The sequence below is a fragment of the Mobula birostris genome, chromosome 5 (assembly GCF_030028105.1).
Source record: "Mobula birostris isolate sMobBir1 chromosome 5, sMobBir1.hap1, whole genome shotgun sequence".
In the NCBI taxonomy this organism is placed as follows: Eukaryota; Metazoa; Chordata; class Chondrichthyes; order Myliobatiformes; family Myliobatidae; genus Mobula; species Mobula birostris.
This window is the reverse complement of record NC_092374.1, coordinates 117,962,919-117,981,205: the sequence shown is the minus strand read 5'-3', so window position 1 is coordinate 117,981,205 and position 18,287 is coordinate 117,962,919. Positions and strand designations below refer to the sequence as shown.

At 41.3% G+C, this 18,287-nt stretch overlaps 1 protein-coding gene across 1 annotated transcript in view; it reads left to right on the top strand.

The window, feature by feature from the left end:
- The window catches only part of LOC140197951 (low-density lipoprotein receptor-related protein 1-like), a 2,495,129-nt gene that overhangs the window by 1,643,266 nt on the left and 833,576 nt on the right, over positions 1 to 18,287 (top strand). The window contains exons 20-21 of the mRNA XM_072258609.1: positions 222 to 302; positions 17,034 to 17,201. Coding sequence (XP_072114710.1) covers positions 222 to 302; positions 17,034 to 17,201 — 249 coding nt within the window. The remainder of the gene's footprint in view (positions 1 to 221; positions 303 to 17,033; positions 17,202 to 18,287) is intronic.

Here is an 18,287-nt window from a genome sequence, read left to right as displayed (position 1 = left end):
CCTGTAGTTCTACCATTCCAGAGAAATTTACTTGGTGGTACTTGCCATGAGTATATTTGAAAATAAATTCCTATCAATATATGAGTTGTTTTGAAAAGCAGAAAAAGAAATGGAAGAAAATAGCAGTTATTCTAAGCAATTGATATAGTTGTGGAAGATACATGATTCTACTTAGAACACACAAAATTATCAATATAACTTTATGTTTTTCTCTTGAACAGCATTTCCTACCTGCACTCCGTTAATGCAGTTCACGTGTAATAATGGAAGATGCATCACAATTAAATGGCGCTGTGATTCAGGTAACAAAAAGGCATTACCAATGATTCGTCACTAGCTTTATACAATGGAACTTTGAAAAACAAAATTCTTTTTTAATATCTTTTTCTTAAAGACTAAATTTCTCTCAGAAAGGTATTGTTACTTAAGATGGTGTTTCCTTATCAAGAGGACATGCAGCAAATTTTGTACAATAAAAATTTAAAACATTTTATCTTTGATTATATCACTTGTGAAATGGGGAACAAGACAATTTTAAAATGCTTTTGCCTCTACTGCATAGTAATAAATGGTAGTTGTTAAGGGACTGGGGGATACATTGTGAGAACAGATTCCATATAATTGTACAACACTTCAACATGGAAATTGGACCATTAGTCCAAAGCCTCTCTGCCATCACAGTGCCTTGGAGCTTGTCTCATTTTCCTAGTTTGGCATGTATACCATGGAATCTTTCTAATCCATGTAATTATCCAAATAACGTTATAAATGTGCCCACCTCTACCACTTACTCTTGCAGCTTGATCAAGATACCCACCCCCGGTGTGTGGGGACAACTTGCTCTCGAGCCCTCTTTAAATATTCCCCCCCTATATTCCCTATGGTTATTTCTTCAGCAGTTTGATCAGGGCACAACTGTGCAAGCACGTGGATGTCAGCGAGTGAGAATAGCAAGAAGAGTTGAAAAGGCGATAGCTTTATAGAGCAGGCACAAGAGGAGCGGGCGATGGAGTAGAGGGAGACAGAGTTGGAAGTCTTTGGCTCAACGGGGCTTAGCCGTTAACAGGTTGAGGCCAGGTTATCTATGCAGAATACAGACTGGAAATATGTGTGTTCTGTGCTCGGTCTCAGATGTGGGAAGTCCAGGAGACTTCCAACCTCCCAGACGGCCACATCTGCACCAGGTCATTGAGCTGCAGCTTCTTAGGGACCATGTTAGGGAATTGGAGCTGCAGCTTGATGACCTTCATCTGGTCAGGGAAAGTGAGGAGGTAACAGAGAGGAGCTATAGGCAAGTGGTCACACTGGGGCCGCAGGAGACAGATAAGTGGGTAACAGTCAGGAGAGGAAAGGACAAGGTCAGATACTAGACAGCACCTCTGTGGCTGTCCCCCTTAACAATAAGTACTCCCGTTTGAGTGCTGTTGCCGGTGGGGAGGGTGGAATGACCTGCCTGGGAGAAGCAACAGTGGCCGCGCCTCTGGCACAGAGTCTGGCCCTGTAGCTCAGAAGGGTAGGGAAAGGAAGAGGATGGCAGTGTGATGGGGACTGTATAGGTAGGAGGTCAGCAGGCGATTCTGTGGACGCAGGAAAGAAACATGGATGGTAGCTTGCCTCCCAGGTGCCAGGGTCAAGGATGTTGCTGATCGTGTCCACAATATCCTGAAGTGGGAAGATGAACAGCTAGAGGTTGTGGTACATATTGGTACCAACGACATAGGCAGGAAAAGGGAGGAGGTCCTGAAAACAGACTACAGGGAGTTAGGAAAGAAGCTGAAAAGCAGGACCTCAAAGGTGGTAATCTTGGGATTACAGCCTGTGCCACACAACAGTGAGTATAGGAATAGAGTGAGGTGGAAGATAAACACGTGGCTGAGGGATTGGAGCAGGGTGCAGAGATTTGGATTTCTGGATCATTAGACCTGTTTTGTGGCAGGAGTGACCTGTACAAAAAGGACAGGTTGCACTTGGAACTGAGAGGGACCAATATCCTGGCAGTGAGGTTTGCTAAGTTTGTTGGAACAGTATATCTAGAATTGTTGGGGGGTGGGAACTGAACTGAAGAGACAGAGGAAGGGGCGGCTGGCTCACAAATAGAGAAAGCTTGGAGGCAATGTAAGAGGGCGGACAGACAGGTAATAGAGAAGGGATGCACTCAGACTGATAGTTCGAGATGTGTCTATTTTAATGCAAGAAGCATCATGAACAAAGCAGATGAGCTTAGAGCATGGATCAGTACTTGGCCATTACAGAGACTTGGATGGCTCAGGGGCAGGAAGGGTTACTTAGGGTGCCAGGCTTTAGATGTTTCAGAAAGGACAGGGACGGAGGCAAAAGAGATGGGGGTGTGGCACTGTTGATCAGAGATAGTGTCATGGCTGCAGAAAAGGAGGAAGTCATGGAGAGATTGTCTACTGAGTGTCTGTGGATGGAAGTTAGGAACAGGAAGGGGTCAATATCTCCATAGAACTCCCAAGAGTAACAGGGACATTGAGAAGCAGATAGGAAGACAGATTCTGGAAAGGTGTAATAACAACAGGGTCATTGTGGAGGGAGATTTTAATTTTCCAAATATTGATTGCCATCTTCTTAGAGCAAGGGTTTTAGATGGGGTGGAGCTTGTTAGGTGTGTTCAGAAAGGGTTCTTGATACAATATGTAGATAAGCCTACAGGAAGAGAAGCTGTACTCTGATCTGATATTGGGAAATGAACCTGGTCAGGTGTCAAGTCTCTCAATAGGAGAGCATTTTGGAGATAGTGATCATAATTCTAACTCCTTTACCATATCATTGGAGAGGGATAGGGACAGACAAGTTAGGGAAGTGTTTAATTGGAGTAAGGGGAAATATGAAGCTATCAGGCAGGAACTTGGAAGCATAAATTAGAAACCGATGTTCTCAGAGAAATGTACCACAGAAATGTGGCAAATGTTCAGGGGATATTTGCATGATCTGCATAGGTACGTTTCAATGAGACATGGAAAGAATGGCAGGGTACAGGAACCATGGTGTACAAAGGCTGTTGAAAATCTAGTCAAGAAGACAAGAAAAGCTTATGAAAGGTTCAAAAAGCTAGGTAATGATAGAGGTCTAGAAAACTATAAGGCTAGCAGGAAGGAGCTTAAGAATGAAATTAGGAAAGCCAGACGGGGTCATGAGAAGGCCTTGACAGACAGGATTAAAGAAAACCCCAAAGCACTCTACAAGTATTTGAAGAGCAAGAGCATAAGACGTGAGAGAATAGGATCAATCAAGTATGATAGTGGAAAAATGTGTATGGAACCAGAGGAGACAGCGGAGGTATTTAATGAATACCTTCCTTCAGTATTCACTATGGAAAAGGACCTTGGCGATTGTAGGGATGACTTGCAGCGGACTGAAAAGCTTGGGCATATGGAAATTAAGGAAGAGGATGTGCTGGAGCTCCTGGAAAACATCAAGTTGGATATGTCTCTGAGACAAGATGAGATATATCTCAGCCTACTGTGAGAGGCGAGGGAGGAGATTGTTGATCCTCTGGCAATGATCTTTGCATCATCAATGGGGATGGGAGAGGTTCCGGAGGATTCGAGGGTTGCAGACATTGTTCCCTTATTCAAGAAAGTGAATAGAGATAGCCCAGGAAATTATAGACCAGTGAGTCTTACCAAAGTGGTTGATAAATTGATGGAGAAGATCCTGAGAGGCAGGATTTATGAACATTTGGAGAGGCATAATATGATCAGGAAATGCTAACATGGCTTTGTCAAAGGCAGGTTGTGCCTTATGAGCCTGATTGAATTTTTTGAGGATGTGACTCAGCGCATTGATGAAGGTAGAGCAGTAGATGTAGTGTATATGGATTTCAGCAAGGCACTTGATAAAGTACCCCATGCAAGGCTTATTGAGAAAGTCAGGAGGCATGGGATACAAGGGGAGTTTGCTTTGTAGATCCAGAATTGGCTTGCCTGCAAAAGGCAAAGTGTTATTGTAGATGGGTATATTCTGCATGGAGGTCGGTGACCACCGGTGTGCCTCAGGGATCTGTTCTGGGACCCCTTCTCTTCATGATTTTTATAAATGGCCTGGATGAGGAAGTAGAGGGATGGGTTAGTAAATTTGCTGATGACACAAAGGTTGCGGGTGTTGTTGATAGTGTGGAGGGCTGTAAGAGCTATAAGTGGGATATCGATAGGATGCAAAACTGGGCTGAGAAGTGGCAGATGGAGTTCAACCCAGATAAGTGTGAGGTGGTTAATTTTGGTAGGTCAAATATGATGGCAGAATATAGTATTAATGGTAAGACTCTTGGCAGTGTAGAGGATAAGAGAGATCTTGGGGTCCGAGTCCATAGGATACTCAAAGCTGCTGCGCAGGTTGACTCTGTGGTTAAGAAGGCATACGGTGCGCTGGCCTTCATCAACCGTAGGATTGAACTTAAGAGCCAAAAGGTAATGTTGCAGGTTTTTAGGACCCTGTGCAGACCCCACTTGGAGTACTGTGCTCAGTTCTGGTCACCTCACTACAGGAAGGATGTGGAAACTATAGAAAGGGTGCAGAAGAGGTTTACAAGAATGTTGCCTGGACTGGGGAGCATGCCCTATGAGAATAGGTTGAGTGAACTTGGCCCTTTCTCCTTCGAGTGACGGAGGCTGAGTGGTGATCTGATAAAGGTGTATAAGATGATAAGAGGCATTGATCGTGTTGCTAAACAGAGGCTTTTTCCCAGGGCTGAAATGGCTAACATACGAGGGCACAATTTTAAGGTGTTTGGCAATAATTACACAGGAGATGTCAGGGGCACATTTTTGACATAGAGGGTGGTGAATGCGTGAGATGGGCTGCCGGCGATGTTGGTAGAGGCGTATACCATAAGGTCTTTTAAGAGACTCCTGGATAGGTACATGGAACTTAGAAAAACTGAGGTCTATGCATAACCCTAGGTAATTTCTAAAATAACTACATGTTCGCAATGGCATTGTGAGCCAAAGGGCTTGTATTGTTCTGTAGGTTTTCTATGTTTCTATGTTTCTATCTATGTCCCTCATTATTTTGTATGTTTTTAACAAAGTTACCCCTCAGCCTCCTGCACTCTAGAGGAAACAAGTTCAGTCTGTGCAGTCTCCCCTAATACCTTAAGCCTTCCAATTTCAGCAGCAACCTTGTGAATGACTGGAATCCCACTAAATGAGATCTTGCTTATAGCTAGTCAACCAGAAATGCAAATAGTACTCCAAAAGCAGTCTCACTAACATCATGTAAAGGAACATGAAAACTCAGCATGTGTACTCTATGCCATGACCGATGAAGGCAAGTATGTTAAACACCTTCTGCTCCAGATTATCTATGTCACCACTTTCAGGGAACTATGTACTTGTACCCTGAGATTTTTCTGTTCTGTAACACTCCCCAGGACCCTATAATTTATCGTACAAGTATTACCCTAGTTTAACTTACCAAAATGCAACATCTCACTCTTGTCCATGTTAAATTCTATCTGCAATTTCAGTTAACCTCCTTCATTGTCCATTATACCACAAGTTGTGATGTCATCTGATAACTTATCAATCATGCCATCTACATTCTCATCCTAATTGTTAATGTATCTGATAAACAACCCTCAACTACAAACTTTGGTACTACCACCAAGCAAATGTTGTATCAAATTGGCTATTTCACCTCAGCAAGTGATCTAATCTTCTGACCTGCCTACCATGTAATTTCTTGACAAAAACCTTGCTGAAGTACATGTCAATAGATCTACTGCTCTGTCCCCATCAATGCTCTTCATCACCTCTTAAAAAATCTCATTCAAATTTGTAAGGCATGACTTCCCATCCATAAAGACATATTGCCTATCCAGGCAAGGACAAGTACTTGGCTGGCATTCATTTGTGATTAGAAGATAATGGGTGAATATAATTTTGAAAAGTTCAAAAGGCAGTTTCTGAGTACATAAAGGAGAATTATTTCCTATAATGGGGAAATCAATTGTGAGGTCACAGGTGCAAAATTAAAGCCAAACCATTTCAGTGGGAACTAAATGAGCCTTCTACCATTTTACTAGTTGTGAATCCAAATTTGCAATTCACCCTGGATCCCACACTCTTTTATCTTCTGAATCAACCTGTCATGAAGGACATTATTAAATACCTTACTAAAGTCCATGTTGATACCTTCATCAAGCTCCTTTGTCACCTTCTCAAGAAACTCAATCAACTTGAGAAAGCATGACCAGACCAGCACAAATCCAATCTGATTGTCACTTAGCAGGTTGTGCCTTTCCAAATATGCATAAATTCTATCCCTACCTTTCCTCCCATTGATGTGCTCACTGGCCCATAATTATAATTACCTTGTTTATCCTTGTTTCCTTTTTTGAACAAAAGCACACATTTGCTACTCTCCAGTCCTCTGTGAGCTCACCTGTTACTAGTGAGGACACAAAAAACTACGTCAAAGCCCCAGCAATTTCCTCACTTGCCTTTTTCAATTGTTTGGGACACATGCCATCAGGTCCTGAGGACTTATACACATGAATGCATTCAGAAGACAAAACATTTCTTTCTTACTTTCAAACTGTCCCAGCACATTTGCAAACCCCTCATCCTTGAATATCCTCCTAATCCTTCTCCTTGGTAAATACTGACACAAAGTACTCATTTAGTACCTCAGCCACTTGCTCTGACTCCAAACAGAAATTTCCTTCTCTGTTCTTGAATGGACCTATTCTTTCCACACACACAAAATGTTGGAGGAACTCAGCAGGCCAGGCAGCATCTGTGGAAGAGTACAATTGACATTTTGGGCCAAGACCGTTCAGAAGACTCGAGATGAAGGGCCTTGGCCTGAAACGTTGACTGTACTCCTTTCCATCGATGCTGCCTGGCCTGCTGAGTTCCTCCAGCATTTTGTGTGTATTCCTTGGATTTCCAGCATCTGCAGATTTTCTCTTGTTTATGATTGGACCTATTCTTTCTTCAGTTATCCTCTCTTTCTTAATATAAGTAAAATGCCTTGGGATTCTCCTTAATCCTGCTTTCTAAGGACACTTCATGGTTCCTTTGACCTTCCTAATTACTTGCTTGAAAACTTGGTCACTTCCTTACAGGCCGATAGGCCGGTCCTGGACTTATTTCATAATTTACTGGCATAATTTACATATTACTATTTAACTATTTATGGTTCTATTACTATTTGTTATTTATGGTGCAACTGTAACGAAAACCAATATCCGCCGGGATCAATAAAGTATGACTATGACTATATTCTATAAGGGCCCATTCTGATTTTGGCCAGCTAAATCCTATGTATGCTTTTCCTTCCTGACAAAATTTAGGACCTCTTGGGCTTCCTTTACCTCACCATCCTTTTCCTTATTACTTATCGGAGCATGCAAGATTCCAAACTCCAATCAGCTGATCTTATAACAACTCCATATGTTAGATCTCGTCTTGCCCAGAAAGAACTGGTACCAGTCAGTGCCTCTTAACTCCCATCTTATCCTACCTCTTTTTCCTGCTCCCAATTTACTACCTTCCCGCAAGATCCAATTTTATCCTTACTCATAGGTGTCTTGAAACATAATGGTCACTATTCTCAACATGTTCTCCTACAATCAGGTCACTTGGGCTGGCTCATTTCCCCAAAACAATCCCGTTAGGTTTCCTCCTCTAGCTGGGCTCTCCACACACTGTTTCAAGAACCCCATTTGTATGCACAGAAGAAATTATCCCCCATATCACCTTCTTATGTTAAGGAATTTGCGATCAATACTCGGGAAGTTAAAGTTCCCCACTATGACAACTCTGTTGTTTCTGGACCATTCGAAAAGTGTCTACCTATCTATTTCTCCACCTCTCAGTGTATATTGCATGTGTGTGGAGGAGTGAGGTGTTGGGGGGGGGGGGGGGGAAGGTGGGGTGTTATAGTATAATCCCATCGAAGTAACTGCATGTTTCTTATTTAAGTGTCCTGCCCAAATCGCCCCGTTGACAGCCCCCCAATTTGCTCTCCTCCAGTGTTGCTGTAAAGTTCTCTCTTATCAGTAGTGGAATCCCTCAACCTTTCTTACATCCCACCCTTCATGTAAAACATCAAAACTCAGGAACATTGAGCTGTCAGTCCTGTCCCTCATGTAATCAAGTCTCTGTAATAATAACAAAATTGTAACTTCATAAAACTGATCCTGGCTCCAATTCAATCTTCTTACCCATAATAGCATTGAATGACATATTTCAGCCCATCAGTCACACCGTGTTCTTTAGCCTGCGGCTTGTTGAGTTTCCTTTCAGTCTTACTGATCATACCATGTCTCTTACCCCCAATCCTACTACCTGTTACCTTGCTGCTGTGGTTCACATCCCCAGCCTCTCTAGTTCAAATGTTATTACTGGGCTATTACTGGAAAACCAGCCAGCAACGATTATTTGTTTCCCTGCAGTTCAGGTACAGACTGTCTTGTTTGTGCAAGCCCCACCTTCAGTGGAAGAGGACCCAATGATCCATAAGTCTTAAGCCCTTCCTCCTTCTACATCTTCCATAGTTTAGTTGCATATTTCTTCGGTCAGTCCATATGAGGTAGATTAAAGTCATTTTTATTGTACTACCCTTCTAAAACTCATTTTCAATTTCCAGTGTGATGCTGTCCCTCATACTATTTGTAGGCGTACCAACCAATCCCATGCATGCTTTCTACCCTCTGGTACTTCTTAACTCCACACTGACTGATCCTACACCTCAGTTTACTGTGCCAATATATTTTCTCACTGTTTTTTCATTTTCATTTTCTACTGGCAACACCTTCTTTCCTGTTTTCCCTTTTTGCCCGTTCTTCCTAAATATTGAATCGCATCTACCTTATAATGATGCTTAGGTTTGTCTTTTTAACACTTTTAGACATGCTCTTTTAGACTTTTAGACAAGAATAGGATGCTCTGGAGGATGAACAAGTGGCTGAGGAACTGGTGTAGGGGGCAGAGTTTCAGATTTCAGGATCATTGGGACCTCTTCTGGGGCAGGTGGGACCTGTACAAGAGAGACGGGTTACACTTGAACTACAAGCGGAGAGATATCCTTTCAGGGAGGTTTGTTAGTGCTATTGCGGAGGCTTTAAACTAGATTTGCAGGGGGATGGGAACCAGAGTGCCAGAGCTGACAGTTGGGCTGGAGTGAAAATAAATTAGGTTAAAAGTTCAAGCAAAGCCGCAAATAGAAAGGTTGTGAGTGGTGGTAAAAATCTTCTGAGGTGTATATATTTCAATGCTAGGAGTATTGCGGGGAAGGCAAATGAGTTGAGGACGTGGATTGACACGTGGAATTATGGCGTTATAGCAATTAGTGAAACTTGGCTACAGGAGGGGCAGGACTGGCAGCTTAATATTCCAGGGTTCCGATGTTTCAGACGTGATAGAGGCAGAGGAATGAAAGGTGGGGGAGTGGCATTGCTTGTTAGGGAAAATGTTACAGCAGTGCTCAGGCAGGACAGATTAGAGGGCTTGTCTACTGAGTCCTTATGGGTGGAGCTGAGAAACAGGGAAGGTATGGCCACATTAGTGGGGTTGTATTATGGAACACCCAATAGTCAGCGAGAATTGGAGGAGCAAATCTGAAGAGAGATAGCAGGCAACTGCAGGAAACATGAAGTGGTGGTGGAAGGGGATTTTAATTTTCCACATATTGATTGAGACTCCCATACTGTTAGGGGTCTAGATGGGTTAGAGATTGTAAAATGTGTTCAGGAAAGTTTTCTAAATCAATATATAGAAGTACCAACTAGAGTGGATGCAATATTAGATCTTCTATTAGGAAACGAGTTAGGACAAGTGACGGAAGTATGCGTAGGGGAGCACTTTGGTTCCAGTGATCATAACACCATTAGTTTCAACTTGATCATGGATAAACATAGATCTTGTCCTAGGGCTGAGGTTCTAAACTAGAAGAAGGCCAAATTTGAGGAAATGAGAAAGGATCTAAAAAGTGTGGATTGGGATACGTTGTTCTCTGGCAAGGATGTGATCGGTAAGTGGGAAGCCTTCAAAGGAGAAATTTTGAGAGTGCACAGCTTGTACGTTCCTGTCAGGATTAAAGGCAAAGTGAATAGGAATAAGGAACTTTGGTTCTCAAGGGATATTGCAATGTTGATAAAAAAGAAGAGAGAGTTGTATGACATGTATAGGAAACAAAGAGTAAATAAGGTGCTTGAGGAGTATAAAGAGTGCAAGAAAATACTTAAGAAGAAAATCAGGAGGGCTAAAAGCAGACATGAGGTTGCCTTGGCAGTCAACGTGAAGGATAATCCAAAGAGCTTTTACAGGTATATTAAGAGTAAAAGGATTGTAAGGGATAAAATTGGTCCTCTTGAAGATCAGGGCAGTCAGCTATGTGCGGAACCAAAAGAAATGGGTGAGGTCTTAAGTGGGGTTTTTTTTGGCATCTGTATTTACGAAGGAAACTTGCATGAAGTCTATGGAATTAAGGGAAGCAAGTAGTGAGATCATGGAAACTGTACAGATTGAAAAGGAGGAGGTGCTTGCTATCTCAAGGCAAATTAAAGTGGATAAATCCCCAGGACCTGACAGGGTGTTCCCTCGGACCTTGAAGGAGACTAGTGTTGAAATTGCATGGGCCTTGGCAGATATATTTAAAATGTTGGTGTCTACGGGTGAGATGCCGGAGGATTGGAGAATGGCTCATGTTGTTCCGTTGTTTAAAAAAGGATTGTAAATTAATCCGGGAAATTATAGGCTGGTAAGTTTGATGTCGGTAGTGGGTAAGTTTTTGGAGGGAGTACTAAGAGACAGAATCTACAAGCATTTGGATAGACAGGGACTTATTAGGGAGAATCAACACGGCTTTGTGCATGGTAGGTCATGTTTGACCAATCTATTGGAGTTTTTCGAGAAGGTTACCAGGAATGTGGATGAAGAGAAGGCAGTGGATGTTGTCTACATGGACTTCAGTAAGGCATTTGACAAGGTCCCGCATGGGAGGTTAGTTAGGAAAATTCAGTCGCTAGGTATACATGGAGAGGTGGTAAATTGGATTAGACATTGGCTCAATGAAAGAAGCCAAAGAGTGGTAGTAGAGGATTGCTTCTCAGAGTGGAGGCCTATGACTAGTGGTGTGCCACAGGGATCAGTGCTGGGTCCATTGTTATTTGTCATCTATATCAATGATCTAGATGATAAAGTGGTAAACTGGATCAGCAAATTTGCTGATGATACAAAGATTGGGGGTGTAGTGGACAGTGAGGAAGGTTGGAAAAATGGGCTGAAAAATGGCAGATGGTGTTTAATACTGACAAGTGTGAGGTATTGCACTTTGGCAGGACAAACCAAGGTAGAACATACAGGGTAAATGATAAGGCACTGAGGAGTGCAGTAGAACAGAGGCATCTGGGAATACAGATACAAAATTCCCTAAAAGTGGCGTCACAGGTAGATAGGGTCATAAAGAGAGCTTTTGGTACATTGGCCTTTATTAATCAAAGTATTGAATATAAGAGCTGGAATGTTATGATGAGGTTGTATAAGGCATTGTTGAGGCCGAATCTGGAGTATTGTGTTCAGTTTTGGTCACCAAATTACAGGAAGGATATTAATAAGGTTGAAAGAGTGCAGAGAAGGTTTACAAGGATGTTTCCGAGACTTAAAAACCCAGTTACAGAGAAAGGTTGAATAGGTTAGGACTTTATTCCCTGGAGCGTAGAAGAATGAGGGGAGATTTGATAGAGGTATATAAAATTATGATGGGTATAGATAGGGTGAATGCAAGCAGGCTTTTTCCACTGAGGCAAGGGGAGAAAAAAAAACAGAGGACATGGGTTAAGGGTGAAGGAGAAAAAGTTTATAGGGAACATTAGGAGGGGCTTCTTCACACAGAGAGTGGTAGGCGTGTGGAATGAGCTGCCAGACGAGGTGGTAAATAAGGGTTCTTTTTTAACAATTAAGAATAAATTGGACAGATACATGGATGGGAGGTGTATGGAGGGATATGGTCCATGTGCGGGTCAGTGGGACTAGGTAGAAAATGGTTCGGCACAGCCAAGAAGGGCCAAAAGGCCTGTTTTTGTACTGTAGTTTTTCTATGGTTTCTATGCTAACACGTCAACAGTTTTTATATTATGCTTGATTTATCTTATCACCAATGTTTTTCTTACTTTGACCCTGTTGTTAGTACAATCTTTTGCTATTATGCTCTGTCTGTCACTATAGAATTTGTGTATCTGTATCCCATTTGGGTGGTGGGGTGAAGGTACGTCTCTACCAAAGGAGATGTAAGGCAATACTTCCCTCTACTAGCCTGCAGGTCACCCTTGGGCGAGGTATGGCACCTGCTTAACCGCGCCACCTCCCTACCTCTTCCGGATCAGAGTCACGTGAAGCCATGGGAACAGATGGAGGATGGTCATATGAACAGCTGGTGCATATCACAAGTCCTGGTTATGCAACCACTGACAATCTCTGAAAACTGTTGATAAAGGCTGGGGTCACCCATCTTGTAAAGATACTGCCCAGGAGAAAGCAATAGCAAACCACTTCTGGAGAAAAAATTGCCAAGAACTGTCATAGTTATGGATAGACCATGATCTCCCACGTCATACACGGCATGTGATAATGATGATGATGATAATGATGATGGGCCCCATTCAGTTTTCTGAGTTCCCTCTGTTTTTCTCTTTAATATTCTGGATTTCTCTCCTCCATAACCTTCCACTCTAACCACAGTACTAGAACCATTATTGTGATCACATTTTTCTCTCATTTCTCTCCCTCTTCTCTCTCTCTTTCCCCCTCCCCCATCATAACATGATTCAGATAGGGTCAATCTCAACAAAACAGTTCTCTCCATCTCTCGTAATGAAGCTACTTCCTCTCAAATTAAAAACTATTTCTCTATTACACCTACACCAATTCCCCAGATGTTGTAAATCTGTGCAAATTTGCCTATAGCACAGACAATAATCCAGTATTTATTGCCTTTGCTGAATTGCTCTTTAATTTCTTCCCTAGCTGCTCAAACTCTCAACAGTACACTATTCATATCTTGTGTTTTTAGTACATATGTGGACCATAGTGGTATCCTTGCCCTCCCATTCTGTTACCCGGTCCATACAAGATGTCACCCAGCCTATCACAGGATAAATTATATAACCTTTGAGACACTTGATCCTGATTGCCAAGGATAGTATGGATGCCCCTGACAATATTTTTATCTACTACAGCTAATTTCCTTTCTGGTCATATTCAGTTCTGGTCACCTCACTACATGAAGTATATGGATACTATAGAGAGAGTGCAGAGGAGATTTACAAGGATGTTGCCTGGATTGGAGAGCATAGCTTATGAGAATAGGTTGGGTGAACTTGGTTTTTTCTCCTTGGAGTGACAGATAATGAGAGGTGACCAGATAGAGGTATATAAGATGATGAGAGGCGTTGATCGTGTGCATAGCCAGAGGCTTTTTCCCAGGGCTGAAGTGGCTAACACGAGGGGGCGTACTTTTAAGGTGCTTGGAAATAGGTATAAGGGGGATGTCAGAGTTAAGTTTTCCAGAGAGAGAGTGATGAGTGCATGGAATACACTGCCAGCAATGGTGGTAGAGGCTGGATAACATAGGGTCTTTTAAGAGACTCTTAGATAGGTACATAGAGCTTAGAAAAATAGAGGGCTCTGCGGTAGGGAAGTTCTGGGCAGTTTCTAGAGTAGGTTACATGGTTGGCACAACATTGTGGGCTGAAGGGCCTGTAACGTGCTGTAAATTTCTGTTTCTATGTTTCACTCTCCCAACTTCAATGAGGAGACAGCCATTATCCTTTCTCCCCAATGTCTAATGCCAGAGGGAATGCCCTTCAGGTGAGAGGGGATAAGTTCAAAGGGGATGTGTGGGGCAAATATTTTGTACAGTGAGTGGTGCAGGCCAGGGATGATGGTGGAGGCATATATGATCGAGGCATTCAAAAAGTCCTGAGACAGGCACATGAACGTGCAGGAAATGGAATGGTATGGACATTGTGTAGATAGAAGGCATTAGTTTAGTTGAGCTTTTAGTCCAGCACAACTTTGTGAGGTGAAGAGCCTTTTCCTAAGCTTTTCTGTTCTATGGTCTAATGCTTTCCTGTTCTCAGTTGCCTTCATTATTTGTATTTGCAACACAGTAGCACAGGTTAGTGTAATACTGTTAAAGTGCCAGGGACTCGGCTTCACATCTGCCATTATCTGTACAGAGTTAGTATTTTCTCCCCATAATCGTGTGAGTTTGCACCGTGTGCTCTGGTTTCCTCCCATATTCCAAAGGCATATAGGTGAGTTGGCTAATTAGTCACCTCGGTGCAACTGGGCAATGTCGGCATGTTGGGTCAGAGCAGCATGTTACCATACTTTAGGAAGGTGCAGGCTGATAGTTCCTTTCTGCATATAAATGGCTCCTCTATGGAGAGAATTCGGAGCATCAAGTTTCTGGGAGCACACATAATGGACAACCTTACCTGGTCTCTCAGCACCACCTCTTAAGTCAAAAAAGTACAGGAGCATCTCCGATTCCTGAGTAGATTAAAACTAAGGAGGCTCCCCCTCCCTTCCCCGATTCTAACCAATGTTAACAGGAGCACCACTGAGATTGTCCTGCGCAGCTGCATCACCTTCTGGTTTGGGAATTGCAAGGGCATTTGCCCACAAGAACCTACAAACGATTGAGGCCTGCTAAGAGGATTATTGGGTTCTCTCTTCCACCCATCTGATATACTTATCAGGAGCACTGCATAAACAGGGCCCTCAGCATTGTCAATGATCACTTCCATCCTCCATCAATCTCTTTGACCCCCTCAGGAAGGACGTATTGTAGCATAAGAGTATAGCTAGGCTGGGAAACAGCTTCTTCCCCCAGGACATGAGACTACTGAAGTCCCTGCAACCAACCAGTTCTCTCCACATACAGTATAAAGTGCCAGTAGTGTTATACTGTTACACTGCTTATTTTTTAACTTGTAAATGTACCTTATTATTTGTTAATTTATTTGTTTGACGATATTACTTCATGTGTTTTATGTGTGTTCTGCGCCTTGGTCCGGAGGAGCATTGTTTCGTTTGGTAGTATGTATGTATACAGTTGAAATGACAACAGACTTGAACTTGAACCTATCATCTCTAAATAGGTACAGAAATAAATATTCTCCTAAGTCTCACACTAATCTTATACACTTCCAGAGAAAACAACCCAAGACTGTCCATTTTCTCCAAGCAGCACATGCCCTCTAATCTAGTTAAAGTTAAAAGTAAATTTACTGTCCAAGTACGTAAATGTTATCATACACAACTCTGATACTGAGTTTAGCAGGCACTCACAGGAAAATATAGAAATAGAATGAATTTTATGAAAAGCCATATATGAACAGACAAAGACAAGAAGCACCAATATGCGGAAGAAGACAGGCTGTGCAAATAACAATTACTGAGAACATGGGTAGTAAAGAGTCATTGAAAGTGAGTCTTTCGGTCATAGAATCAGTTCAGTATACTGGTGAATGAAGTTATCCACATTCATTCAGGACCCTGATGGTTGTAGGGCAATAACTTCTCCTGAGCTGATGGATTGAGACCTAAGGCTTTTAAACCTCCTGCTCTGATGGAAGTAGCAAGAAAAGGCATAACCTAAATAGTACAGTTCTTTGATGATGGATGCTGCTATTTTCCTGGCAGTGATTCTTGTAAGTGTGCTCAGCTGTGGGGAGGGCTTTGCCTGTCATGAACTGGGCTGTATCCATCACTTTCTGTAGCCTTTTCCATTCTTGGACATTGTTGTTTCCAGGAACACCATGTGTTACAAGGTCCCTTTTAATGCAAGAGCAACACATTTCCTATCCCGTCATCTCATAGTTTTAGATTAATTTGGATTGTAGGTTTTCATACCATGGGTATTTTTGGAGCATTTTCATGTTTAAATTACATAGTTAATTAATTCTACAAGATATTACATCAGAGGTGAGATTTTATCCATATCAGCACTGTCCCAAGCTTTCTTTATCACCAGACTAAAACAATCAACCACTCTATCATCACTCTGGTTTTTGTTATAATTCTCCATTGTTTTATTTTTCAAAGATGTGCAATGATATACCAAATAAAAAGAAACCAGTTTCACATTTATAATCCGACTGTAGCATTCAGGTGAGTTTTTGCTGCAGCTCTATCCTGATATCCACTGCATTTCTTGCTGCTGATCCAAAAAAGAAGAGATTTTGAAATAAAAAGATACAGCAAAAAAAAACCTTAATCATTTAGATTCTGCTTGGAAATTTTAGTACCCTGACAGCTTACACTATCACATACTCTCTTCTCACTGCTGCCATCTGGAAGAAGTACAGGAGCTCCAGGACGCACAGCACCAGGTTCAGGAATAGTCAACCATCAGGCCCTTGAACCAAAGGGATAACTTCTCTCAGCTTCACTTGTTCCATCATTGAAATGTTGCCAAAACCCATGGACTCATTTTCAAGTTCTCTTCATCTCACTTTCTTGATTTTTATTGTTTATTATTTATTATTATTATTTCTTTCTTTTTGTATTTGCACACTTTGTCAGCTTTTGCACGCTGGTAAAATGCCCAAGTTGGTGCGATCTTTCATTGAGTCTATTATAGTTATGATTGTATTATGGATTTGTTGAGTATGTCTGTAAGAAAATGAACCTCAGGGTTGAATATGGTGACATATATGTACTTTGGTAATAAAGTTACTTTGAACTTTGAACAGTCCAGGAGGATATACATTTGAACCTCAGCTGAGTTACTCAATCATATTTGGACATCCACTATATTGTTAGAAATCTCACAAGGATCCTAAATTATAAAACATTGCTGATAGTACGTAACGTCAGCATCATATACAATCAAATATTTTGCTAACACTACATTTCTATTAGAGTTTAAATTAACCTGGACAAGTTTGGAGTATGTTTGCTTCTGTGAAACCTCTGTTGGATTTTTAAAAAACACTCTACAATCAATGTTTTAGGTTTTTTGTATGTGACGTTTTAATTATGTTGTTTTTGTTACAGATGATGACTGTGGGGATGGTAGTGATGAGGCAGGCTGTTCTCCTTCCTGTTCTGACGCACAGTTCAAATGTGACAATGGCCGTTGTGTTCCTGAGCACTGGACCTGTGATGGAGATAATGACTGCGGTGATTTCAGTGATGAAACCAATGCTAACTGTTCTGAACCAGGTATGTGCCTGTGTAGCAAGGATTTTATATTTCAAAAGCTGCATTATCTGGAGAAGTACTGAAATATGCAAACATATTCATTGTAGTCATGTTATTTTCCGTCTCCAAAGTTGCTGTACTACATTTCATTTGAGATGGACTGGGGAAAAAAAAAGATAATGTTAACAACAAAAGCAACACAAATAGATTTTTTTACTTGCATATATGCTTAGGTATTTTGCAAGATATTTTTTGGAATATCAAAGTATTGGTGGCATACGGTATATTCCTGCTTTAAAATCATTTGGCTCATTCTAGATACATATGTAAATATATAATTCTGTACCATTAATACAAGCATTTATGTATAAAAAGTTGTCACAATGAAACATTGAATCAGCTCCAGTGCTTGACTAATTACAGGGGTCTGGATCTTGTCTTCAAAAATGCTCAAGGGTATAAATAATACAATGTAAACCATTCCATTTAACTTCAATGTGATTGCAAACATCAGAATGGAGATGAAGGCTTCTTTTTTTGCAACACACCAGCTACTAAGTATGCCATATGAAATCTTATTCAAATCAGCTTTTGATATATCCCTCCAGCTTGGATTAAATGCAGGAAAGAACAATATTGATATGTATTTATTCCATTTGAAAGTCATTTTATGTCCTCTTTCACCAGATCAACTTCCATAATATTGTACACATGGAAAGGTACAATTTCTAACGAACACAATGCATCCTTTCAAAAATTACAATAATTCCAGCATTTGTATGATGAACTCATGCCAGTACCCATACTTATATTCAGTGTTTCAGCAAAATGTATAAGCCGAATACTTCTACATTTTATACAATGAATGAAAACATTAATAACTTAGGAATGCTGAACTTGCAAATGACCAAAAGGTTTTCTTATATTATCTAATTTTCTATTCATCCTAAACGTCCAAAATAGAGAAGAAATTATGATAAAAAAAATTAGACGTAATACCATATCTGGTTGTACAGATAACTTACAAACTGATTCTCAACACTATCCTGGCATTGTTCCTGGCCTAAATATATTAATATTGTAAAATGCATTCGGTACCATGTGCAG